The sequence below is a fragment of the Pogona vitticeps genome, chromosome 4 (genome assembly GCF_051106095.1).
Source record: "Pogona vitticeps strain Pit_001003342236 chromosome 4, PviZW2.1, whole genome shotgun sequence".
NCBI lineage: Eukaryota > Metazoa > Chordata > Lepidosauria > Squamata > Agamidae > Pogona > Pogona vitticeps.
Window position 1 is genome coordinate 35461837 of NC_135786.1, and position 27838 is coordinate 35489674.

At 39.0% G+C, this 27838-nt stretch overlaps 1 protein-coding gene across 1 annotated transcript; it reads right to left on the bottom strand.

The window, feature by feature from the left end:
- Window positions 1–3667: 3667 nt before the first annotated feature.
- SAMHD1 (SAM and HD domain containing deoxynucleoside triphosphate triphosphohydrolase 1) lies at window positions 3668–26905 on the bottom strand. The gene is made up of 16 exons (XM_020782412.3): window positions 26601–26905; window positions 22786–22852; window positions 21148–21220; window positions 18471–18631; window positions 18104–18219; window positions 16673–16743; window positions 16267–16422; window positions 15198–15298; window positions 13008–13116; window positions 11843–11934; window positions 10757–10872; window positions 9001–9140; window positions 8039–8149; window positions 7837–7941; window positions 7135–7272; window positions 3668–5698 (listed from the first exon to the last, which is right to left on the bottom strand). Exons 1-16 carry the CDS (start codon window positions 26806–26808, stop codon window positions 5570–5572), a joined length of 1893 nt encoding a protein of 630 aa, XP_020638071.2. The 5' UTR covers window positions 26809–26905; the 3' UTR covers window positions 3668–5569.
- Window positions 26906–27838: the final 933 nt, after the last annotated feature.

Sequence of the window (27838 nt, forward strand, 5' to 3'; positions counted from 1 at the left end):
GCTATTCCGCCGAACTTGGTGTATCATCTGCAAATTTGACAAGCATTCCCTGCACTCCCTCATCCAAGTAATTAATAAAAATATTGAAGAGCATGGGCCCAGGACTTGTTACCTCCTCCCAGTTAGAGAAGGACCCATTAATCATCTGAGTACAATTCTGTAGCCAGTTGTGTATCCACCTGACACTTGAGCTATACAGCCCACACCTAGTTAGCTTGCTCATCAGTATATCATTGGGCACTTTGTCAAAAGCTTTGCTGATGTCAAGATATACTATGTCTACAGCATTCCCTCTATCTGGGAAGTGGCCTGATCAAAAAAAAATGAGATCAAATTAGTTTGGCAAGATTTGTTCCTGACAAATCCGTGTTGGCTTCTAGATATTACTGCATTGTTTTCAAGGTGCTTGCACAATGACTGCTTTATGATCTGTTCCAGAATTTTGCATGGGATTGATGTCAGGCTGACTAGTCTGTAGTTCCCAGGTTCCTCTTTTTTGACCTTTTTGAAGATAGGGACAACATTGGCCCTCCTCCAGTCCTCTGGCACCTCCCGTTTCCCATGATTTCAAGGAAATAATGGATAGCAGTTCTGAGAGTTCTTCAGCCAGTTCCTTCAGTACTCTCGGATGCAGCTTTTCCGGCCCTGGAGATTTGAATTTGTTCAAGGTGGTAAAGTATTCCTTGACTATTTGTTTATCTATCTCCAGCTGCAATCCTGCCCCCCTCTTACTTGCACTTCCAATTTGTTTGGAAGTTCATAGTCTGTCTTACGGGAAGAGATGGAACTAAAATAGGAACTGAGCACCTGCCTTTTCTTTGTCCTGTTATTTTTCCATCTCCATTGCGGAGCTGCGCCACTATGTCTCATGTTTGTCTTTTGCTACTCACATACCTGAACCCTAACCCTTTTAATTAGCTTGCATTTGTATCAACTTTTAAGTTTTCATCTTGGTTCTTGTCAGTGTGCTTCCCTTTCCTGAGAATGAAAGGACCTGACTTCCCTGTTTGGGGACACTAGAAGGAAGGGGCTATATAAAAAACACCTCCTTATCACTTCACAGGCCTCCTTATCACTTCACAGGGACAGGATGCTGCAATACAGATCCTTGATAACAGCAATGATTAGCAAAGCACTTAAAAATATCTACAGATTGTGACATATTAGAAATCTAGTAGAGATAGCCAAGAATTATTCTTTCAAAAATGTCTCTGAACTGTGTTCAGAAGATAAGCATTATGGTTTTTAATTAATATATGTGTAAATCATTAGGGTGGTTTTTTGTGGGGGATACTGTTAGATTTGTAACTAAAAACAAAAACGAGTATTTAGATTGTACCAGTAGAAAAAGGCTGAACAACAACAAAGCTGCATACTGCCCATAGCCCTCAAACACTTTAAGGCCTCTTTAAAATGGAATAAATATTTTCTCAGCAGAATTGTGCTCTCAACCAGCTTATGAAAAATACAGAACCACTTTTGGTCGTTGTGCTGCTTGCTACAGCAGGGTGCTGGCAGCAAATACAGCACTAGCAACTGCAGAAGGATTCCATGGGTGTGAGATAGTTGCTGTAGTGTGAAAACTGTTCTTTAAGCAGAATGTCAGAAGTGAGCCCAGCTGATAATTTAAAAAGCCTTAGACATTTCAGTAGTCTTTGAAATGGCAGCTTGGTCAAGTCTTAGAAATTTGTCATAGTGAAACTCTAGATTCTTATTAAAATAAAATATGACTACAGTGGTACCTCACTAGATGATGATAATCCGTTCCATTGAAATCGCTGTTTAGCGAAATCATTGTCTTGCGAAAAGCATTTCCCAATTGTAATGCACTGAAACCTGTTTAATGCGTTCCAATGGGGAAGAATCGTCGTTGTCTAGTGAAGATCGGCCATAGGAAAGCCGCTTTGCGAACTGCCGATCAGCTGTTTAAATCACTGTCTTGCGAAGCTTAGGTCCCAAAACATTTGTTTTGCAAGCGCAGAGGAAGCTGTCAAAATCATCTAGCGAAAATCGGTTTGCGAAGCAGGGACCAAACATTGTCCAGCGAAATTCCCCCATAGGAATCACTGTTTTGCAAATTGCTATAGCGATCGCAAAAAGTCAATGTCTAGCGAAAAAGCTGTCATGCGGGGTAACTGTCTAGCGAGGCACCACTTTACTTTTTAAAGTATGATACTGTACTTAGAACTGGCTGTACTGTGTTAAATAAAACATATGAAGACGAATGCAAAAGGGGTCGGAACAGAAGAAAACAGTGTGATGCTTAACAGTGTGACCACACTAGATATATACAGGCAAGGTCCTGTTGCTGATCGCTGTAGCTGCATGATTCAACTGGCTTTTGCATTGAGGTCAATTTGATGATTGTGCTGACAACTGACTACAGTAGTCAAAATGTCATTTGGCTGATGAAATTTTTAAAAGCCCAAGTAATCCCTGAATAGAGGTTTTACTTTGGAGGCATGTCTTAATGTTACATTTAAGGGACTTCTGAAATGGCACTGTACATGGCTTGGCTGTCAGCAAAGACATCTCAGAGGCTTAAGTCTTCTAAGAAATAAGGCTATTTAATGAAATGGCAAAACACGCCCAAGAACTATTGTTCCTACAGTTCTTTAGTGAGAGACTCTAGTTAGAGCTGCCTAACACTAGCAAGTTGCAACTAGAGTAAGCCCACTGCATCAGTGGAGATTTGGCAAGTCAACACCTATGTAAATTCTACCAATTCAGCAGACCTATTCTAGGTGTGACTTGTGATTGGATTTTCTTTGTAATGTACATGTGTTATTCATGTAGAGATATAAAAGCCCTGCTTCTGCAAGCTTGATTCTGGCAAAAACTACCTGAATATTTTCAAAGCTCTCTATTCATCTTAGAGGTATGCGAAGCTGGAGTGTCCTCTCCAGGGCACGAAGCCTGGGTAAAATAATATGGAGAATAGGCTGTCACCCAAGCATCAAATCCCCACTCTCCATGTCACTGAAATAGCCCAATAGAAAGGCAAGAGCCAATACAACTGGTTCCAGCGACGTCGCAGGAGTTGACAGAACACGAACTGCCTCCGGGACTCTGGCTCCGGATTCTTCCTCGAGGTTGATTCCTGAAGCCTTTTCCATCAGTGGATACAGCCACAAGGCAGTGGAGGTTTGAAATCAGAGTTTTCCTTCTCCTAGATGGGCTGCCTCCCAAGGCTGATGAGTCCCATCCACCCGGACTATGTGAATTATTGCTTAAAATACAGTATACCTGTTTAAAAGGATAGTTTTTACCTAATTTTTCAAAGTCATGAGTGACATTCTAAAAATAAGCTTAACATGCATTTAGAGCACGTGTCACCTAAAGTAGTTAAAGACTTCTGTTTGCAAGCATATTTTGCATACCTTTTACTGCAGCTGGTAACTGAAAGGTAAATATGGGCTTAGTTTGCAAGTCTACTGTTTAAGAGTAGATCTCTGAGGAAATTGCCTAACTGCAAGAAGTAAACATTTCCCTTAACATTAAATTGGACATTCACATTCTATAGAATTCTGCACATTCCCAGAGTCTGAGCAGACATCATACATTAAATAGATTTTGCCATTTCTTCCATTATGTTCCAATTGGTTAAGACCAAACATTTGCTTTACCTAAATTAGTTTGTTACAGTAGATTTGGAAGGTAAGTCAAGTTAAACATCAAGGTAAGTTTTTATTACTAAGTCAAAATGAATATAGAGAAAGATTCACACTCAGATATGCAAAATACAGTATTTGTAACATTTACAAGTTTGGAAATTCAGTATTACTTTAGAGATGGGGTGTGTGCGTGGCCTTGTCCCTCTTTATAGTAAAGTGTAACTTAAAGATAGCATTCTGAAAATCTCGGCTGGAAGAGAATGAAACTTTCTCCAAGGATGAAATCCAAGTTCTCACAATTAGCAGCACATTTCTCATATACGAATCATATTTTTTCAGTATAAATTGCACATCATATAATTCAAACAAACAATAAACTATTCTTATCTATGGAAATGTAAGATATTGGCCAAAATCCTGCACTTAGTGTAATAAATCAACTAGAGCAGGCCCACTGAGTTAATGGGGATTTAGTGGGTCACCTCTTCTGTAAATTCCATTGATTCAAAGGGGCATATTCTAACTACGACTTACTATGCTAAAATAAGTTACAGTCAGAGTAGGCCCATTTAAATTCATGGAACCTATGGAGGAGTTGGCTCACTTAAACCCCATTAATTTAATGGGAGTAACATTACTGTGTTTTACTACTAAGAAACAGGATTTTGGCCACTAACTCTGCAATCCTATGGTGGTACAGCAAATACCATCAGAATGTTTGGATCACTCACAGACAAAGGTCTCATCTTGGAAGGGAATATCTAAGAGTCGGATGGTTTCTCTGCACTTGCAAAAATGTTCACAACCTTTGGCTTTTGAACCCCAGTTCTGATAGTATGGAGGGGGGGAGAGAAAGAAAGAAAAAGGAATGGCTCATAGTGCCCAGAGCAGATCATTCCTAGTCCCCAGAAAGGAAACTGAATATGGGTCCACTAATTCAGGAACTGATAAAATGACTTCCTTCGTATCCATTCCAACAGGACTGAAACCATTAAAACAAAAGACACATACATTCCAGAACAGGAAAACAAAAGGTACATGCTGTACAAAATGCTGTACATAAGCCTGGCAAGAAACTGAAAATCTTACGTTTACGTTCTTTACCATTTCCCCACCAGAGTGCTCTGCATCTATTCATTCTAGTTAATTTGAAACATAGGGAGGCAAAATCCCCTTGTAACATGTACATCTTCCTTTAAGATTCTAAACAACTTCTTGCATCTTACATTCAAAGGCTACCATGTACTTAGTAGCTTTACCACTGCCAATATTTCTAATAGTTAATAAAAAAATAAGCAGCAATATTTCAAAATACTTAAAAATATAGTATCTTTGAGTTAATGCACATTCAGCTGTCTCATGACTGAAGGGAATGATGGAGGGTTTTCTAAAATGATCATGTACATTTTCTAATAAAATATAAGGAAAGTGGCATGAGTTCTAGTCTTCCCCCTGCCGAATATTGGTGTTTGTGTCAAGTTTGTGCAACTTGTTGTGCTGAGGTGTGCTGCAATGCACCATCAATTAGCCATGGCAAATTACACAAATCTTAAATGAACAACAAAAGGATTCTGGCCATTTTTATATAGTGTTTTCTCCTGGTAAGTATAGCATGTTGCTGATTTTATGAAATGTGTTAAAACAATAGGCCGGTCTCTCTTTTTAAATTCTATGTATTAAAGATTTTCAGAAGTCAATTCTTACTTCTCTAACGCAACAAGGGGGTATTCAGCTAGTGATGAACGGTGTCTTGGCAATTCGAGAGATTAGGCTGCAAAAGCCACAGCTTTACAATATGTACACTAAGTCATTTTGCCACTGCAGTTTTCCAGAATGAACGGTGCAGACTGATTCTATTATTTTACAAAATACTCTTATTTGAAAACAAAACATGATAAAAATTTATCTGTATTGTTTACATGTTGTGCATATGTTTAAAAAATCATTTTCATAACTCAGTCATTAAAAAGTTTTTTGCATGTTGATGTATTACTGGCTTCCTTTGCACCATTCCTTTCATCATCTTCAATTGTATTCCACCCTGGCTTCATTGGAGTAAGTTCAGGAGCAACCACATCGCCATCCTATCAAAACATCAAATTGAAGAAACTTAGGATTCTGCTGGAAGCCAACTGTTCAATTCTTTCTTTTATCATATCTTATGACGGGCAGAATAAGACATCAAGATGTTTGTTCACACTAAGGTATGCAGACTTTTTTTCTGGACTTCCTTACAGGCTCTCCTGCCTGGGAAATTCTTGGAGCTGTAGTCCAAAAACCACAAATCTATACACTTCTACTTTACATGCTATGTTCCAAGAAGAATCCGCAACTGTGTATCTGTGTCCAAAATACTGTATTTGATGTTTGTGTATGCATTAGAGCATTCATAGACATATTTGCAGCTAACTGATGAAAGTGCTGGTTGTATGGCTAATCCTGTGCACAGGCAGGCACCTGGTATGCACCTAGCAACTATTTGCAATTGGCTGCAATAATTTCTGGAACTGCTCTTAAACATGCACGAACATCTAATAAGATTCTGGACAGTTACACACTATCCTTCCATTCTAAAATGGGAAGAAAGTACAGTGGTGCCCCGCAAGGGGAATGTAATTCATTCTGCGAGAATCGCTGTCTTGCAAAAAATAAAAAAACCACTTGGTAAGCATGGTCATAGAAGAAACCGTCTTGCGAAGCACCATAGCGATCACAAAAACCAATTGTCTTGCGGGGTTTTCCTCCCCCGAGGCAATCGTCTTGCGAGTCACCACTGTAGTGGGTGAATAATGCTGTTCCACATTTATTTGTGATGATATTCCCTCCTTCCTTGAAGGATATATCATAATGTAATTGTATATAGTTAATATCTTCATTTGAAAATTGTGCCATTCACAAAACACAGTAGATGTAAAACTGGTGATAATGTTGTTACAGTTGTTTTTATAATGCAGCTATTGTCGTTCCTAAATTTCTGGGATTGTTAGGGTTCTAAACAGGTCTAACAGCTTGTACTAATCTCTTGTACAGTACTTTAAAGAAATATGGAATTATTCAAGATTCATATGAACATTTTAATAATAGTTTTTAAAAAATCAAGTCTCTTGGGTTGCAACATCTAAATATCATAAATACTTAAAATATGTATAAAAACAGAAACATGTGTTCCCTTCCCACCTACATCCTCCACCTGGGTGGGCAACTGTGGCTCTCTACGTGTTGTCAGATTCTAATTCGCTGTAGCTGACAAAATCAACAATGAAATATGCGCTGACTTGGAAGTTAACAACATCTGAAGGGACACATTTGCTCACCCCTACTTTAAAACAATCTATGGAAAAGTCCATCAGAATGCATAAGAAATAACAGGTACAGGACAAAAGAGATCTCACAAAATCAACTAGATTAGTACCTGTACACACATATTCAGAATCGATTGGCACTCTGTTGTCAATGTTTTTCAAATCTGGAGACAACACACTTCAAATATAAAACCCGTAGTCAGCTAAGGTTTTCTTACCTGTGGTTTAGTGAAATCATTGTTTATGCACCACTGAATGAAATGTTTTGTAGCAAGACAAATAATCTTTTCATCAGTTTTCTTACAATACACTCTGATTAGTTGTTCTGCAAATTTTTCTGGAAGAAGCTTTGAAACCTTAAGACAGAAGGTAAAGAGAATTAAGACAGAAACACCCCTCTCACTTTATAATTTTTTTCAGAGTAAATTCTAGCAGTGAGAATCTTAATGGTGATTTCCATGCCTGTAAATGGCATCATGTAATTTGTGGTGGGCACTGCCACTTATTAACAAGGTGCTGGCTGTATTCCTTTTCATGCACCTGGTCGTATGAGTAGCCCACAACCAGGAACATGACTGGCATCTTGTTAATTAGCAGCAATTCGTTGCAGCAACTTACACTGTTTGATGTATGCATGCCACCAGCTTTCTGGCCAAAGAACTACTTACTATACCACCTTTATTCACGCAGCACTCCAAAATGACATAAAAACAACAATGCTCATTTAAAAGGATGCTAAAGTTTGATGTACAGAAATTTTACTTTAAAGCTAAGTTACAGTCAGCAGTAATAACACAGCTTATGTAGGAATTGTGTTGCTAACTTGCATACCATTTTTCAGACATTTCCACACAGGGTTAGATCATTCTCTGAAAAGCCAGCATAAACTTGTGAGAAATGCCATCTAATCCTCTACTTACTTGTTCTTTTGTAATTTTGACTGCATGATTGATGTCAGATTTACAATAGAAGTGTACGTTATTGACAGGGTTCTTCTCTTTCATTCCATAATCCATATTGATAACCTTCACATAGGCAAATTTAAAAAAATACTTAAGTAAGTTGTGCTTAGTTTGATTTCTTAGAATATATTAAATATTTTCTTAAAAAACACATACTTACATCAACAATAAAGTCTTCAGCTTTCAACGGAACAGCTTGCAATTCAACATCTTCAGGAAGTATTTTTGGCTTAGCCTCAACTATTTCAGCAGATAGTTTATCATACTGCTCCTGGATAGAGGAGAGCTTTTTCACTTTTTGCCTGACATGGAGTGTTACAATCTTTTGATAGTTTTATTCATGGAATTATATGATTTTATTGCTAAGACAGTACAGTATTACTATGATAAAATACTTGTGACTGAAGAGTGAGGTATTCAATATCTTAAATATTAAAGATTCCAATGAGTGGCTTGAGGGATTTGAGATCACTCAAGCAGCCTCAGCCAAATATATCCCCAACAATCACTAAGCAGTCAGCCAGAACACAGTGTGAGCAAACTCTATGCCAGTGGTTCTTAACCTTTGTTACTCGGATGCTTTGGAACTGCAGCTCCCAGAAACCCCAGTCAGGATAGCTGGTGGTGAAGGCTTCTGGGAGTTGCAGTCCAAAACTCCTGAGTAACCCAAGGTTAAGAACCAGTGCTCTATGCTGGTGCTTCCCAACATTGGGTCCCCAGATGTTCTTGGACTAAAACTTCTAGAACCATTCACCACTAGCTATACCGGCCAGGGTTTCTGGGAGTTGCAGTCCTGCTTATTTAACTTATATGCAGAATACATAATGCAAAAGGCAGGACTGGATGAATCCCAAACCAGAATTAAGATTGCCGGAAGAAATATCAACAACCTCCGATATGCAGTGCCACCATGTCCCACTTTTTCATAGCCAGTACTATATGCTAATCTATCATCAAAATTGCCTTCTGTTACTGGATGCTCTGAAATGGAAAGAGCTAGGAAGCTTTTTTTAAGTACCAGCAGTACAACCAAAGTCAGGAATACATTACCCTATGACTGCAGCCAAACAGGTTGGTAACACAGTAAGAATGGAACAATATACTATAGGAAACTGTACCCACCTTTGGGATTTCCTTGCCCTCTGGAGGCTGAGTCTGCCCAAGGTACTTATAGAGATCACGTCTCTCTATTTTACGCAAAATTTCCCGTGCTTCGTTCAGCTCTGGTTTATCAGAGTGGAGGATTGTTAGAAAGATCTCATCTGCCAATATTAAGCAAAAAAATGAGAAGTCACTGAAGCTAGCTGGGCACTGGATTTTACATACTTGAAAAATACAATCTGTGATTTCCCAGATTTGTGTTTTATACATCTGTAATTAGAGCCTAATCCGAATTTTCCCTTGTATATTCATAGAATTCAACCCACAAATAAAACCCACATTCTGTCCTGTTCCAACTATAGGAAACCAAAGTTGATGTCTTTGAATGGTGTCAAGACCGAGACTAAGTGGACCTTCTTCCTCTGACATTAATTTGGAATTAAACAAAGGCCCTTCTTTGGGTCCATCTGCTGAGTAAAAGATACAGACTTTAAGATAGAATGAGTGATGTTTCAGGTTTTCAACATAGAATACTCTATTGCAAAAAATATTGTTCTTAATACTTGCAGGAGTATAAACTCACAAAAATTTGAAATTTTATTTATTTGCATCCCACCCTTCTCCCAGAAACTGAGAATGAGGTAGCCTTTAAAACAAATTATATATATATAGAAAAGAAAATTAAATTAAGACCATTTAAAACATCTAAGTCAAACTAACATTAGTACAGTGGTGCCTCACACAGCGAGGTTAATCCGTTTTGGATTAACCCTCGCTGTGTGAAAGCATCGTTGAACGGGGCAGGAAAAGCCATTGGAACGCATTAAACATGGTTTAATGTGTTCCAACTGGGCCGAATACTCACCGTTCAGCGATGCTTCCCTATGGCCGGCAGCCATTTTAGCGCCCTCCCCTCGCTTAACGAAGGCGCGAAAACGCTGTGCGCGGCCATTTTGGGGCTTCCGGCGGCCATTTTGGACCCGCCGAACCGCTTACCGACCTTTGCTCTGCGATTTTCGCCCTATGTGGGCACCGTTTTGCGATCGCAAAACCGCCCTCGTAGAGCGAATTCATCGCTCTACGAGGCGCCCGTTGTGCAAGGCACCACTGTACATTATAATTTATAATAATAATAATCTTAGCAACTGCAAAGCTGGAAAGGATTCTATGGATCATTGAGCCCAACCCGTCAGGGAGGCCCAGTGGGGAATCGAATTCCCAACCTCTGACTCCACAGCCAGGGACCCAAACCACTGAGTTATCCAGCAGTTCTCTATAATGCAAATAATTAATAAACTAATACATACGGTACAAAACTATCTTTGCCTCCTGGGAACTGAAGGGGTCATTCATCAATAAAGATTCTAATCCTGTGGACCAACCCACTTGCCCGAATGTTTAACCATACAGATGTTTAACCACTTTTCCTCTCCTTGTAGCCCTCCCTCTGTGTACTCCAAAGACTTGGGGCAACGATCCACTGCAATAGGAGATGGTACCAGGAGCTGCTGAAGTTAACAAGATCATGCACACCTTTCTTGCCAGCAGAAACATTCTACAAGGAACTCCCACTACTACCATAAGTGGAATCAAATCTTGGATCCAACCTGTGGTTTCAAACAAAGTATTTCTAATGCATTACTTCAGTGTTAAAGAACCTAGAACGACAGAGTAAATACTTTTAATACCTCCCAAACAGCTGTGATTAGTATATAGGGTGTCAAACCAATGTCTGATACGATCACTACCCATTAATGACTGTAACCATGGCCCATACCTGTTAGCTTAGTGTAGGCTTCCATATCTTGAAGTGCTGTAGAGATCTTGTATTCTTTTCCCCCAGAGCCTTTTATTGTGATATGCGGATCAGCTTTTAACAAGGCATCTGTAATCCTGGTTGAAAACATGAAACAAACAGATATTAATTCATAACTTCAGAATACCTCAAAATCAGGCACTCCAGATTATTTTTGAAAACTGATGTTTCCAAACTAAAATAACCAGAAATTAGCAGAAAGTAGCAATGCTAAACAAAGATTAGTGAAACTCAAACCAAATTTAATTCACACTTTTTGTCAGCAAAAGTATTTATTTTACATCTACTAAAATATATTAAATATTTATTCTAACACTGTCTCTGGTGTACAATGAGCCAGTATATCATATAACAATGAAATCAAGCATTAATAATCAACAGATAACAAAATATAATAAAAATACTAAGAACAAGTGTCATAATAACCTCTGCTAAATGAAGACAGTGATTAAGTAGAAGAGCAGAGTGTCACTCACTTCACCCACTAAGAATAAAAAAAAACTGAGCTACAGACTTGAATTTTAGGGTAGATCAGTTTTGATAATTTGATACAGTAGAAGAGCACATCTGACTAAAACTTAAAGAATAATTTTTAATATAAACACAAATTCTGATGATGCACAACACAGCAGAGAAGGCACCCTTTGTCTTTACAGACACAAACAGCTAAACTACGTGTACAGTGATGCCTTGCAAGATGAAATTAATTCGTTCCGCAAGTAGTATCGTATTGTGAAAAATTTCATCTTGTGAAGCGCGGTACTAACGGTTGTGCGATTTAAGCCAAACCAAAAAAAAGGGAGGGGATTGTCTTGCGAAGCACGGCCACAGAAAAATTCGTCTTGCGAGTCACCAAAATAAATAAATAAATAAAAATTGCAAAATGCTCTCGTCTTGAGTTTTTCATTCCGTGAGGCATTCGTCTTGCGAAGCATCACTGTATCTTCTAAAAGCTAGTTACTAGCAAAAAAATTCACATCTAATCTATTAAAACTCCTATAATTTAAATGACAGCTAGGAATTATTTCATCAGTGACACATACTTACATGGTTTCAATGATGTTGCCAACTTTGTGCTGGTAGGCTCTGCGGTGAAGGCAGTTCCGTGTATGGAACATGTCATACAAATTCCCAACCTCCTAAATTCCAAAATAAAATAGATTAAAACATATAGATGAGAACTAACATACTTATAGCATTTTAAAACATTTCTGGAACAAGTGGTTTAAGTTTAATAAAGTGAAAGGTAAGAAACAAAAAAAGCTGATTAAAACCTGAATCATAAATACCATTTCAAACTAAAGCATGGGAATTATGAATGTTCCATGTACCTTTATAGCTGTTTGCATAATGAGTAAACAAATACCATTTACGAAAAAACAGATGACACGTCTGTAGGTTTCTTAGATTCTGGTTCTAGGAAGACAATTTTTTCAGATTCATGAAATAATTCATGTTGCTTTCAGTACAATAGCTAAAGTTTCAAAGAACAATAGAAGTGCCAGTAATTTCTGGACAGCAGTTAAGCTTACAACCAGATTCAGAAGAAATGTCATGGTTTCCACAGGCTTCAATTTACAAAAACTGAACTGATGAGGACAGGACATTTTGCTTTCTAACCTCTAGGAATAAATGGGACTCCAAATATTAAGAATTATTGTTACAGATATTTAGAACAATCAGATTTGGAAATATTCAGAATTATCTGAATATGGCATTATTTGGTGAATTCTAAATATTTCTGAATCTGAATGCATATCCCTGCTTTAGAGTTGTGTTTCTCAATTTGATAAAGACAGGCAGAGAAGGTTGTTGTAGGTTTTTTGGGCTGTTTGGCTGTGTTCTGGATGCTAAACAGGTCACAAATATCCACAGCATGTCCGAACAGCCCGGAAAACCTACAACAACCATCGGATCCCAGCCGTAAAAGCCTTTGAGAATACACAGGCAGAGACGTTTAGCTGGAATTCAGATTCACAAGAGCCCCATGTACACGGTCATGAAGCTCAATGGGTAGTTTGGACAAGCCACTGCCTTACAGTTTAACCCACCTCATAGCAAGTGATCGACGTGCAAAGTAAGGTAATACTTCCTATTCTGGCTGGAAAGAACAGTAGGAATTAAGTGACTTAACAATAATTGGCAGAATTTTCCAAAATGCCACTGAAAAGATGACTCCACTCTCACTCAAATTTTCCTCAAGGAAGCATACCTTGTCACGGGTACAAATATGTTTTTGCTTTTTCACTTGACAGACCCGGGCAAATTTGATGAATCGTTCATAATCAAAATTATTCTGAATTCCAAGGTGATGACAATCCCTAAACATTCCAAAACCAGAGAAAGTCATTCAGTTATGAATCTGATTCAGTTTTCCAAAATTTGTTATTATAAATACAGAAGAAACATCTTCATATTCATGAGACTGTTTAAAAAACAATTAAAATAGATTAATTAATGCACCAAGAATACTCTTCTGCCAGAAATATATTTTTCAGTAAAAAGTTACAAATATTTTAGTTGCTGTTATCAAGTTGGTGATCATTTCAAGTGTCAATCTGTCATATTCATGACTTATACCAAAAACATCTAAAAGGACTCCCTGGCAATTATATGGAATTTTATGACCAACAATTTGTTCTATATAATATGAAAGCAAATGTCTAAATCAATTGCCAAAATGTATCAATTAACTCTGTTTCAATACATTCCCTAAAAATATGTAGAGTGGTGCCTCGCACGATGTTAATTGGTAAAAAAAAAAAACGTTCTGTGAAACATCGTTCTGTGAAACACCCTTTCCCATAGGAATGCATTGAAAACCGGTTAATCCGTTCCAATTGGAACGGATTGCCGTCCTTAAGCCAAAATCCCCATAGGAAACATCGTTGAGGGAAACGCGGTTCCCCAATTGAAATGCATTGAAGCCGACTCAATGCATTTGAATGGGTTTGCGAAGTCCATTTTCGCTCCTGTTAAAGTGCCTTAAACTGTTTGAAAAGTGTTTTAAATGCTTGCTATCGTTAGCCCACCTCCTGAAACCTATGCAAACTTAATTTGGTGTTGTTCTGAGGCGTCCTTAATTTTTGGTGATTTTTTGTTTTCTCCATTGAAAGCCATTGGACGGACTGTCCAATGGCTTTCAATGGAGAAAACAAAAAATCACCAAAAATTAAGGACGCCTCAGAACAACACCAAATTAAGTTTGCATACATTTCACAAGCTGGACTATCGATGCCAAGCATTTAAAACAGGTTTCAAACAGTTTAAGGCACTTTTACAGGGGCGAAAAGGGACATCGTTGTGCGAAAATTCCCCATAGGAAACATCGTTGTGTGAGGCGGCAAATTTTTCAGGAAAAGCCATCGTTGTGTGAATTTATCGTTGTGTGAGGCACTCGTTGTGCGAGGCACACTGTATTTAATTTGTTAGTACAAATATTGTGCAATGCTTTTAATTTACTTATAAATATTAGTCAATAAAAATTCATGAAGGACATTCAATTATTACTATATATCCCATTCACTTTAAATTTGAACAAACAGAAGTTAATAAAAAAAAATCAAAGCAGCAGAGATGGATATTTTAACTGAAGTATTAAAAGACAAAGAAATTGCTGAAGCTAGAAAAAAGTGGTAACCTTTGTATAATTGGATGAGAGATGAGAACATGAATGGGTTAAAATTATAAGACAGTAGATATGTTATAATTGTAGAGTTTAAAGGCTTAGAAAAAAATGGCAAGGTAAGTGTGAAGCATTTTTATATTTACCCCAGTACCCTGTTCCAAACCCCCTTCGCTGTATTTCCTTACCCGATTGAAAATGGGGGGAAAAAAGAAAAAAATTAACCTTAACAACAAAAACAATAATGTGTCAATATTTAACAAATACTTAGGGTTTTGGTTAAAACTTGTATGTTACATAACACAAGTCAATGTTTTTAATTTTGATTGCCTGTGCCTGGTGTTTATTATTATTACCGTTGTTGTTGTTATGTTAAAACTCGTATGCTACATACTTCCAGTCGATGTTCTATAATTTTGATTGACTGTGCCTAGTGTTTTTGGACGACAACAACAACAACAACAGTATGCTGTTGAGTCACTTTTGACTTATAGGAATCCTTTACAGGGTTTTCTAGGTACGGATCACTTAGAAGTGGTTTACCATTCCCTTCTTCAATGGGCATCCTGGGACTGTGCAGCTTACTCAAGGCCACACAACCTGGCTCTTCTGGGATACATAGTGGGGAACTGAATAGCCAGATACTTAAACCATGAGCTACCCAGCCACTGCTTAATACCTTCGATTAATTGAAAGAAGGTTTGCAAGCACTAGTACACCATGTATTTGCAGCAAAGGCCTTTCAACTGTTTCAAATGACCACCGAAATCTTTGTACCTGGCAAAATAATCCCATTTATCAACATCAATACCATTCCTTTTGTTAGCCACTATCTCATAAAGAAAGCTCTTTTCTTCAGGTCGCCCACGGTAAGGCCACTGGACAAAAAAGAAAAAGAAAAAGGTCAAGTAAATACCACATTGAAATGAACCAGTCCACCATGGCACCAAATTGGTACCGAAGAAAGGTTTTTAGGCAGTAGTTTTCATGTAATGGAACTAATCACATTGCCAATTCTGAGGGTTAAAATATGACTCTGATGATTAAAATCACTTTTTTCAAAATACATACATAATTGTAAATTAAACACTTTTTTCCTGTCCCAGCATATAGGATGACCTATTATGGTGCTATTTGCATGTAACTTTCAGTTAGCACCTAAAAGATCTATGGAGGCAGGCCTCTGCTTGTTCTAGCAGCTGAGCTCAAAGCCATTACATTACAGATTTCAGAAAACCTTGAGAAAAGTTATCTTTTTAACTTACTACTACCAGTGTTCCCTGGCCACCTTGGTTAGAGGCTGAGGGATTCTGGGAACAGCAGTTGAAAAAAAGAAAACTTCACCACAGAACTGGATTTCAGTCTCTTTAATGACTAGTCATATTTTCAGTACTGCAATCCTTCACCCCCGTCTGAGAAGAAGCTGCACCAATCTCAATGGTACTTGCAACATTTTTTTGAGTATGAACTGCTACGACCATGCACCTCTTAACTCAGTACTATCTACTCTGCTCCAGAGTCATAGGTAAACTTTAACATCTCTATTAACCTTTCTCTCCCTGGGACATTTTCTATGCAATGTGTATGCTCTGCTTCTAACCTGGGCCTCTTCCTGCCTTCTCACTTTCCATGTAATCCTCAATATGCAACAGGGCTTAATTTTCCATGCTCCATGCTAGCATTTCAAAAATATGTACACAACCCACCTAAATGAATAAACAGTATTTCATGTATCTTCCATTTTTGGCTCCTGTCTCTTCTGCTGGCCATCCCTAGCCTTTCACAAGGATAACAGCACTTTGCTAACATTTAAACAACATCTGGAGAGGTAGAGAATGAGACTCACCGAAAAATTCTCTCTTTCTGTATCAATGGGTCCTGCTATTTGTTCTTTGATGAAGTCCATATCTTCATTCAGATCAAGGCCATAATATTCCATGACTTGACCCAGCTTGTTGGAAGAGATCAAGTGCTCAAACATATCAACGGAAGTCTTTTCATGCTGTTAAAAATGAGTTTTAGTAGTCTTATCCAGTTAATAACTAACAATAAACATGCACTCAAACACAGTTCCATCAATCCCACCTAATGCAAGCATAGAAACATGTTAAGAATCTTCACTTAGTCTCCCAGTTTATGTCTGGGAACTATAAGAAATTGCTCACAAACAGGCCATAATTCAAACCTAGCAGTTTTTAGAATACTAATTGAATACTATTCACTGTCTATTATTTGGCATGTAGCACACGCACCTTCCATTTGAAGTCTGGACGAGCAAGTGGAATGAATCTTCCATCAAACATATGGGAGAATGGTCCATGACCTAAAAGTAAGAAGCGTGCTGGTCATCCACACAGCTGAGGGAAGTATATATACACTTGTCATATGTATTTGTTTTGGTACTTCTTTCAACAATGGTAATGTGAAACATACGATAAATTTTCAGCCAATTTGATCAAACTCTTCTTTTATTCCCCAGAATGGTTAATAATTTGTTTACTTATTTAAAATATTTTTATCCACCTTAAAAAGGACCTAAGGTAACTTGCAACATTAAAAGATAATATAATAATTATAATGCTGGAAAAATATTATTTAATAATAATAAAAGGCAAGATAATAATCACAATGAAATATCTAACCATAAAACAAAATAACATTTAGCTAAATATAAGTTGCAGCAAGATATCCTGGAAAGGGCAGAATTAAAATAGAATGCTACACAACCACTTATTGAGATGTATTTCACGGTCTTTAGGGAATTCTGGATCTCCCGGGCAGCACCACTGGGAAGGCCCGTTATTTGCATCCACCTCACTTCAGCTCACCTGTAGACATAACATGGAGCAGGACCACCCTAATGCTTGAACTACTACGAAACTAGAATATGTCTAGAACTGGTGGATAGCTCAGTGGCTTAGGACTCTGGCTTGCAGAGCCAGAGGTTGGGAGTTTAATTCCCCACTGTGCCTCCTTGAGAGAGGCTGGACTATATGATTCATAGGGTCCCTTCCAGCTCTGCAGTTCAAAAGTTATTAAAATTCTTATTATTTTATCTGGGCAAATCTTCAGTTTATGAACTCATGATGAGTCGTCAACTGCTATCAAGCAGCTAATATTCTCATCAGGAACATGGAAGTATGCAAGCCTTCTGTCCCAGACACACTGGAGAGGGATGGTCCAGGAAGAAGCTGATCATAGCAATCTGCCGCTGTGGCAGCTGGCATTTTACAGGCAACAACTTAGACATACACAGTCCTCATTTTCTTAACAACTGTATAGCGCATCAAGATCTATTTTCAGTTTTCATTTATACTTAAGTAAAATGAGTGAGAAATGATTAACAAAGTATGCAGATATATCTGTCAAAACATTTTACAACAGTATATATAATACACAACATCAATTCTTATTTGTGGCAACCCTCTCAGATTTTTCTAGCTATAAAGTACTCAGAAGTCCCTCATTCTGGTGGCAATCCAGAACTATTTAGCTAACCCAAGGCCATATACATGTCACGGTACACAACCCCAACACCACACATGTTTCAGGTAATCTCCACTGGATCATCTTGCAGAAACTGGGAATTTTAACTCCCAGCTCTGGGCTCTGCAATCAGATGTTCCAACTCTCTAATCTATACAACCTAGACATACAATTTTGATAACAGAGAAGCAGCTTACCCAAATCATGACAAAGACCAGCAATCTGGACACACAAAATATCCCGCTGATTTATATTCAGTTCTGGTTGCCGCTCTTGCAGGGCCCGAACCAAACAGCCTGCCAGGTGACCAACTCTGTTGAAAGAAGGCAAGAGATGTGCTCAATTTCTTGAATGCTGCATTTACAAAATAAAACACACATCTGCCAGTTCATCATTGCAATACAACAGCAAAACGCTACCAGGTTTATTCAAACTGCTATGCAATTCATGGGACTGTAGTTATTAAAATTCCTAAAATTCACCAACTGTAGAGAGCGAAAGTTGCATATTGCAGTTCAATTAAAAAACACAGAGAAGATCAACAGAGAAGAGTGTACTCTTTACCCAAGAGAATGTTCAAAGCGGTTGTGTGATGCTCCTGGGAAAACATAATAGGTACCACCTAATTGTTTAATGTATCGTAGACGCTGAAATTGAGGTGTGTCAATGATTTTAACAAGAAGAGGATGCATTTCAATGTGACCATGGATTGGGTCATTAAATACCTGAAAAACAAAGAAAATTTAGAACATATGTAATATGTGACCTATGAACACTAACAACATGAACATGTTACAAAAATAAGTCTCTGAAATAGAAAAAAAACTTTACGTTTCTCAAATTTTATGCTGAAATACGGAGACGGTGATGATAGAATGAAAAAAGGTTTTAATCACTTACCAAGTGAGATCAATGCTGCGACTCATACAAAGCTTGGGAAAGTTATTTTGATTACAATGCCCAGAATACCCCAGCCAGAACAATCACTAGGCATATGCACAGTGTGAGGGTTCATTTTCAGGAGCTGTCGGCACCTCCAATAAAGGACGAGACGGTGGTAACAAATCAAACGGTTCTGTGTTTATTGCTACATCAACATTAAGAGGATGGGGGTTCAAAAAGGGGTTCAAAGACTCTTGTAATTCCAAACTCGGTTTCAAAGGTGTCCACAAACTGTTTATGAACGGATTAGTGCTCTCCATGTTCCATGGTCCTGTTAAGGGTTTCACAGCACCAGGAATGGGATTCAGTTCTTCTTCTAAAACAATTAGGAGAACTGTTTCTTCATCCCCGCTCGTCCCCCCAAGATGACCCCTCTCCATCGTCGGCCATCCATGGCCCGGGAAACCCCCCAGCTTCTGTAACTCGGCTATACACCATGCCTTTTTCCTCTCCAACTCACGGGCTATGGCTTCTCTCTCTTCCCTCAGCTTTCGTCTGCACTCCTTGGTCTCCGTCTCTCCCCAATACGAGGGACGAGGCTTGAGACCCAGCTGACGTCTCTTCTCAGCCTCCTCGTGTGGGACCCACACCTGCTCCCACTTGTGGGTCCACAGATCTTCCATCCAGATCCATTCCCAACCGCCTCGTATCTCTTCCCTCTTTTCCCTTATATCTCCTACCGCCGCTTCGATCTCCTCCCTCTTTTTTCCCGCCAAAGTTCCCCCGGACCTGGGGGCAATGTTTAACTCTTTCAGGGCTGACACGAGGTCGCTAGTGTCTACCCCTTTATTCTTCGTAGGGGGTTCTGAGGTTTCTTTCCCCCAATCAGGGGTCTCCACTCCCTTCTCTTCCCGACGCGGTGGTGTAGGAGGTGGAGATGTTTGAGTGTGTTGGGACCTCGACAGGAGCGACGGCACTCCTACCAGGGCCTCCATCTTGGGGGCCTCACACACAGTGCTATAGTCTCAAAAGACCTATACCAATGCAAAATACAAAAACAGGATAGAGAATTCTCAGGTTTCTAACAGAACTGGAAGCTTATTTGAGTAAACTAGCAAATGATGGAATAGCTAACAATCTAAACATGCCTTTTCCTTCTTTCTGTCCTCAAACTATATCTGTATTTTGTCTCATGTACAAGTGAGAGTTTTCAAAAATTTGTTACATTTACAACTCACACATCATCCATGGTCAAGTTAGTGCATGGAGCTCTCCCCTTCTCTACCTTATTCACAACAGCATTCTGAGATAGGTCAGGCCAAGACTGTGACTGCCCCACAAAATCATGCAATGAGTTTCATGGGGAAACAGGGATGTAAACCAGGTTTCTTGCCTCAAAGCCCAGTTAACCACTACACTACACTAGCTCTATTCCCAAGTCTTATTTTATAGATGTTGGTCCAGATTTGTCCATCCACAAACAAAAGGGATGCTTCTACTCTCTGAAATAACCATGATACAACCAAAAGGCTCCTAGCAAATAATTTTTGCCAGTTTCACTGCAGCCCCAGAGCTATGTCTGAAGCTGACCTGGAGGCTTCCCCATGCTTGCAATAACCCTTGCTGGCTTCCCATGTAAGCTGCACGCAGTCACCAAAACTGTCTCGGTGAGCACTTGATTACTCACATCATTCCTCACACAACATCTTTCACAGCAGACCACAATCCAAGCATCTGTTGGGTGGACATGGAGGAGCATGACCCTCTTCTGGAGGTGGAGCGAGGTCTGACCTTCTCCACACAAGCAAGAAAAGCCTTGAAACGTTGAGAACATGTTGGTACTATCTGGAACAATCACCTCTTCTGAAGACATCTCACTGTGCAGGGATGGTAGTGTAAACCTTCCCATGCTTGTACATGGCTAAGAAAAAGTGCCTGTATGTGTAGCTGTTTATATAAGGCAGTGACAGAGCGTGTACAGTCTGTTGTTTTTAGAGCAGGTACAGTACAACGTCAGGGAAGACTAAATGTCTGGCGCCCAACCCACTGCCACATGTAGCCTTCAGGAGCAAAGAAGTTGCCAACCCTATATCTACTGGCTGTTACTCTCCTACCACACTCCTTTATAATACTTGCCAGACTCTTACATGGGAGGGGAGCTTCTGTCATTGCTGCACACCAATAACTGTAGCATATCAGCTTATCTCCTAAGCAGTATCTAGAAAGGCAACTTTTATTCCCTTCTGGGTTTATTTTGTTTAGCTGGCATCACAGTTCGAGAAGAAAAAGATCAGTAAAGACTATGTCCAAAAACAGACACCAACCAATCTTTCAAATTAATGTAAACTTTTTCTCTCACCTTCATTATGTCAGCATGACTTAATGTTAGTTTGTTCAGACAATCCAGAAGCTTCACTCTCACTCCTATATGACTGAAAAAAATCAAGCAGATTATCAGGTTAAATTAACAGTTCAATATTTTATTTAACATGGAACTTAACTTTAAATATAACTATTGCAACTATAAATGTTTCCACACCAGTTTGCAAAAGATTTTCAAAAAAGGAAGAAATTATTTTTTACAAACTGCAGCAATTGTGAAAAATAGTGGATTTACAAACAATTCCTTTATTTATATTTTCCACATTAACTATAGTAAAGATAAAGACATATGCATATTTCCGCATCCTCTAGGTATAAACTGTGCCAACAGTCTACCATAATGAGAAAACCAAATATAAGCATATGCTATATTCATGTTAATACCCAGTTAAAAAGACAATCAAATAAAATTTCAACATTTCATTTAACAGTTTCATATTAGCTATAATAAAGAAAAAAGTATATGGATTTTCCAGCTCCTCTAGCTATAATCTGTGCCAACTGTTTGCCATCATAAGAGAATACATATAAGCATATACAGTGGGGTCTCGACTTACGAACTTAATCCGTATTGGAAGGCAGTTCTCAGGTCGAAAAGTTCTTAAGTCGAATCTGCATTTCCCATAGGAATGCATTGAAAACCATTTAATCCGTATCTGCTCTTTTCGTCCATAGAAACTAATGGGAAGCTGCTATTCCGCCTTCTGCCACTAGAGGGGGATATTTTTTTCTTTTTTTCCTTTTAACCTAAGATGACTTAGCTTAAAAAAAAGGAAAAAAAGAGTTCGTAACTCGAATCTAAGTTCGTAAGTCGAGTCCATATATTCCTATGAGAGCGGTTCATAAGTCGAAACGTTCGTATGTCGAGCTGTTCGTAAGTCGAGACCCCACTGTACCATATTCATGCTGATGCTGTTAAAAAGATAATCAAATATGATTACAATATTACACTTAAACTTTTTAATAATAATAATAATAATAATAATAATAATAATAATAATAATAATAATAATAATAATAATAATAATAATAATATATTGTCATTGTAAGTACAGTGGTGCCTCGCACAACGATGTTAATTGATTAAAAAAAAACGTTCTGTGAAACATCGTTCTGTGAAACACCATTTCCCATAGGAATGCATTGAAAACCAGTTAATCCGTTCCAATTGGAACGGATTGCCGTCCTTAAGCAAAAATCCCCATAGGAAACATCGTTGAGGGAAACGCGGTTCCCCAATTGAAATGCATTGAAGCCGACTCAATGCATTTGAATGGGTTTGCAAAGTCCATTTTCGCTCCTGTAAAAGTGCCTTAAACTGTTTGAAAAGTGTTTTAAATGCTTGCTATCGTTAGGCCACCTCCTGAAACCTACGCAAACTTAATTTGGTGTTGTTCTGAGGCGTCCTTAATTTTTGGTGATTTTTTGTTTTCTCCATTGAAAGCCACTGGACGGTCCGTCTAAAGCTCTTTGCCTTTGTTTACTTAGCAGCAGCACTGTTAAGAGATCAACATCATGATCACATCTGTTTTTGTTTAACAATCATACAAAGACTGAATCAGCTGTTAAAAGCAGAATTACTCATTTTGGAACTAAAATACAAATTTACCCTTACCTAATTCCCATTTCGGTAAGATGAGATTCTGTGAGGAAAAGCACTGAGGAACCACTGATTTGATTTTCTAAGGAATATAAGAAAGAGTTGTTAACTTCTTAAATACATTCCTGAAATTATATCTCAAAATTAATTGGACAAATATTATACAAAAACCAAGAAAAATATTAAGCATAAGAATGTTGTACAACATTAATATATCATTCTAAATTACTGTACTGTATCTGAAGTACACCGTTGACCAGTGGCCTTACAGCTTTTGTTGCACTTTCACTTCCCACCAGTCTCAGCTAGCTTTGCCAATAGTAAGCGAAAAGAGAAAGAGAGTATGTCACAATCCGAGGAGTCCTAAGGTCCCTCAATCCCACACCATACTCTCATTTTGTTATGAAAAAGTTCTACTCCTAAAAGAGTAAGTAACATTGACAAAATTGTATTTAAAGGACAATAACTGAGGCCTCTAATTCTGAAATGTACAATACTGTAGTCCTCAAAGAGAAAACATTAATGTTTAGGACACAGGTGTTTCATAACAGCAGTTTACCTATTTACTTACTTACTCGGATTTTAACCCAAGGCTACCTATTCTATTAAGCATAGTGAGATGTCTACCTCATATAGCCAATTCCCAAAGCTGACATAATTATGCCTCCTTCCATGCCAGGAAAACACCAGATATTACTCTACGGAGATTCTCTGAGCCGAAGGGGGAGGACAAGAATTTATTTATGTAGTACAGAAATAAAAATATCTTAAAATAGAGGAAAATGTGCTTTTAAGGCCTAAAACAGGCCAACTTCTTTCAACTCTCTCTCTACAAACACACACACACACACACACCTCTGTAGGAAAGACAAGACAATAGAAGAAAATGAACCACACTGTTAAAGGCCCTAACGTCTTTTAAAAATGTTATGTGCCATCAAGTCATTTCCAACTACTGTAATGGCAACCGTAACAGGGTTTTCAAGGCATGCGAGATATCCAGGGAGTGTTACTCCATTGGCATACCTCACTGAGTAGGATTTAAACCCACTCCTTGTCCAACACTCTCCACAACACTGGCTCTCAATAATATCAGTGGGACAACAGTAAGTTTAATAGGAAGGGACGATTTTTGCAAAGTTAAACGACTTCCTCTGCATTGCAATGGAATGTTACAGGAAGAAGGAAAAGAAATAAATGTTCCTGTTTTCTAGACACTACCCTCCATACCATGCCAAGTTACAGGAAAATTATCAGAGCATTTTGGAATGGGGAAGGTAAAGAAGAATTATTTCTCTGCACAAATATACCCTAAAACATTTCTTCCTTACTTCTGCAGTCCCTGCAAAGATTATTGTAAGATTCCAGTAATATTAAGAGCTCAGACCAGATTACTACTACTCCCAACACAATGTTGAGGTTGCCTCTGGATTCGTTCATTCAGAAACTTAATTCCACCTCACTCTGGTTTAACACAAACTCTGATAAGGAATTCAAAAGAAATCTGAAGTTAGTTCACTGCTTTATGGTTTTTAATTGATCCAAGTAAAATGAATTACTACATTTTTCTGTTTGGGTTCCTCCTCACAGAACAGAACAGCACAAGACATTCCAAGAATGTCAAGATAAGGAAGTAGTACTCCCCTCACTTTTTAAACTCTGAAACTGATTCTATTCCTCAGCTCAGCAAACAGAAAAATACTGCATTTCTACACCCTATTCCCTTTGGATGATCAACTGGGATATCTGGAAATGACAGTTTTTTACTCCCTGTAGTTCATTTCCAAATTTTGTTCTTATACACTATACACCTCCAGGTTCTTGTCTCAGATTTTGAACTAAAGATATAGTAGTAGTCATAAAAGGTAGCCCAGCCAAGAATATTTGCATACACCCTCTGAAAAGCCCTTTTCCAAGTATCTTATAAAAATCAAGACTGGAAATACTATCCCCAATGACTGGAAGTTGAGTCATAGTAACTAGATTTCTTTCTTATTAGGCTCAAATGTTTTGCTACTCATCCAAGCAGCTTCTTCAGTTCCAACCTAAGAAAGAAGTCTAATTGCCACGACTCAAACTTCCAGATAACTTCTGGAACTTCTCAGTCATCACCTTATCTTCACAGATAATTTAATAAACAAAAGTGATATGAAAACAGCTTATCAATAGGTGCAATATCAAACTTATCTCCTAGCCACTCAAAGCTTGTAATGTTACAGGTTACTGGCTCAATTTACACATGCAGACCCCTTGTTCCATAAAGATTAAAGAGAGAAATGATCAACAAACATTGCGTTTGGTAACAAAAATTATAGCACTTTCTCTCGGCTAGATAAAGAAGGAAAGAATTCATCATTAGAGAATTTGAAATCTAATTACATGCTGTAATTAGGAAACTGACAATGAGCAACAAGGACTGCCAAGCAGGAAATTCAACAGAAGAATTCCTTTATCAAAAACTACACAATGTGTCCAGAACTCTGGGCAATTTTTCAAGATCTCTAAATCACCTCATCTAGTAAAAAAGAGGTGGGGATCAACTGGGTTACCCACTCTTCAGTGACTCAACACAATATTTTTTTTCAGAGGAATTACTAGTGAGCACAGTGGCTTTGTTTCTGAGTAATCATGAGCAAGATTGCAGTTTTAGAATCTCATGCTGTAAAAAATTTGCTTTGTGTTTTAACCTGCCACAGGAACTCTTTCTTCTCTTTTATTCTGTATCCAACACAGGAAGGAAACCAGCAACCTTCAAGGTCTACCAGGGAGATTTTTTTTCTTAAAGGGAAAACAACTGCATGAGTATAATAAAAACAATTAACAATCCTATGACACCTTTAACTAGTTTCACTTGGCATCAGTTTTTATAATCCTTACTCAGTGCCTTCCCTCAGCTGTAACATGGTCCATGATAAAAAGCATCTGCTCTGAGAGCTTTGAGATGAAGGCATCACTTCGATTTCTCAGTCAAAACCAAAACAGTTCTTATCCAGGAAAGCTCGCACTAAAATCTAGCTGTTCGAGTCTTTAAGGTGCTATAATATCTGTAAAGATTCTCAGTCATCCAGGTGAGATTATCTGGAAGTTGAGTTATGGCAACTGGACTTCTTTCTTGTTAGGCTGAAACGTTTCACTATTCATCCAAGTAGCTTCTTTAGTCCGAAGAAGCGACTTGGATGAGCAGTGAAATGTTTCAACCTAACAAGGAAGAACTCCAGTTGCCATGACTCAACTTCCATTTAAGGTGCCATGTTTTTGTCTCTATTTTTTTTCAATTTTGTTTTGATTTTCTCAACAGACTACTTGCAGGGGATGGGTATAATTATTTGGTTTAATTTGAGATTATCCCGAGGAGCCCAACGGTATTCAAATTCCGTGCAGTTTTGGGACAACTCAGCGACCTGGACCACGAGGCTGCAAGTTCAATTCCCACCTGCTGCTCCCAGCAGAAAGGCCGACTTTATGTACCCTTGGCGACGGTGCAGGTCTCACAAATATCTCTGGAAGAAGGGATTAATAAACCACTTTTTTGTGTACTTCAGGCCTAGAAACCGGAATCAACTGGACCGCACGTTATCTTCTATTTTTCCCCCACTACTCTGACTTAAGCAGCCAACTCCAGCCTCGTGGAGCTGCACAGGATCCCGTCTACCGACTCCTTCGCCTCCCCTCGAACCCTTCACAAAGTAAAATGAAAGAAAGAGCAAACGGGAGCGTCCCCTCCGCGCCTGCTAATTCGGCGGCAGCAAAAGTTGAAATTCCCGGCGAGCGTTCCCGTAACGTGGCAGCGGCGGGGCCCCGCCTTCCCTTCGATTCCTTTTCCCGCTCACCTTGCAGGCAGCGCAACAACGCCGGGTCGTTGAATCCTTTGCTGCGGAGGAAATCACACAGCTGGTCGGTGTCCCATTCTCGGGGATGGAGCCCGCCGGGATCAGCAACCGGCCCTAAAACACCGCGTTTTTCCGGTGTGTGCAACCCCTCGGCCGGGCTTGCCGGCCGAGCGCGCTTCAGAGCCGCTTCCCCCTTACGGTTCCACATTGTGTGGGCGGCGATTTTTAAGGCACCAGTGCGCAGGCTCCCTCACCACCCGTCCGCTCCAGCGAGCCGACTGACCTGACTGACGCCTGGCTTCGTCGCTGTGCCGCTAGAAACCGACCTCCTGCCGGCAGCGGGGGGGGGGGGGGTCATGTGACACCAATCCTCCTATCAAGGGAACGGTGGGGAGGGGGACAGGCGGCCGAAAAGATTTGCTGCCGTCCCTGCTGTCTCTGCGGGAGGAAGATGGCCTTGCGAATAGCTGGGTTCCTTTGGTGGACCAGCCGCGTGGTTTGAGCGGGCTTTAATGGTTGAGGCTGGAAATAAGCTGAGAATGGGGCTGAGCTGACTGGACTGAGACGATATAACAACAAAACCAGCAGCGAAGCAACACCTTTTTAGTGATGACTACAATTCTACCAAAAAATGTGAAAGACAGTTTTATACAGATGTTTAAAAGATAATGTGGCGTACAAAATTAGAGGGGAAATCCGGGCCTCATACCTCTGAAGTTATCCTTTGGGGTTTCTTTCCTTCATGAAGATGTTTAAGGCTGACCATTGAGATGTTCAATAAAATTATGGTCACTGTGTGAACAACAATGGTTTCTGGGAGGGCAGCCCTGCTAGTTTCTTGCAGCAAAATCAAGAGTTTGTTTGGTATGAGTTTTCATGGAATAAATAAGCAAAAACAGTTCGTCTGCTGAAAATAGATCAAGCTTTGTGCATTAACGGGGTTGCCAGTTCTCAGGGTTCCAACGGAAATAAGAGAATGTTAGCCTGCTTCTGAGGTACAGTGTTTAAAACAAGGGTAAATCTTCAGAATGAGGGACCAAACGTCTGACATTCAGACCATTCTTATCAGAAGGCACAGACTTGGTATCTTGGCACTTATTCCTTCATATAAGGAGCAGTTCCATATTTAGTACAGTATTTAAAGTACTGTAGGTTTATTTTCAAGAATAAATGGAACATAATTACAAAAAGCAATTTTACAACAACAATGTGTGTTAATGAAGTACTTGTACTCTATT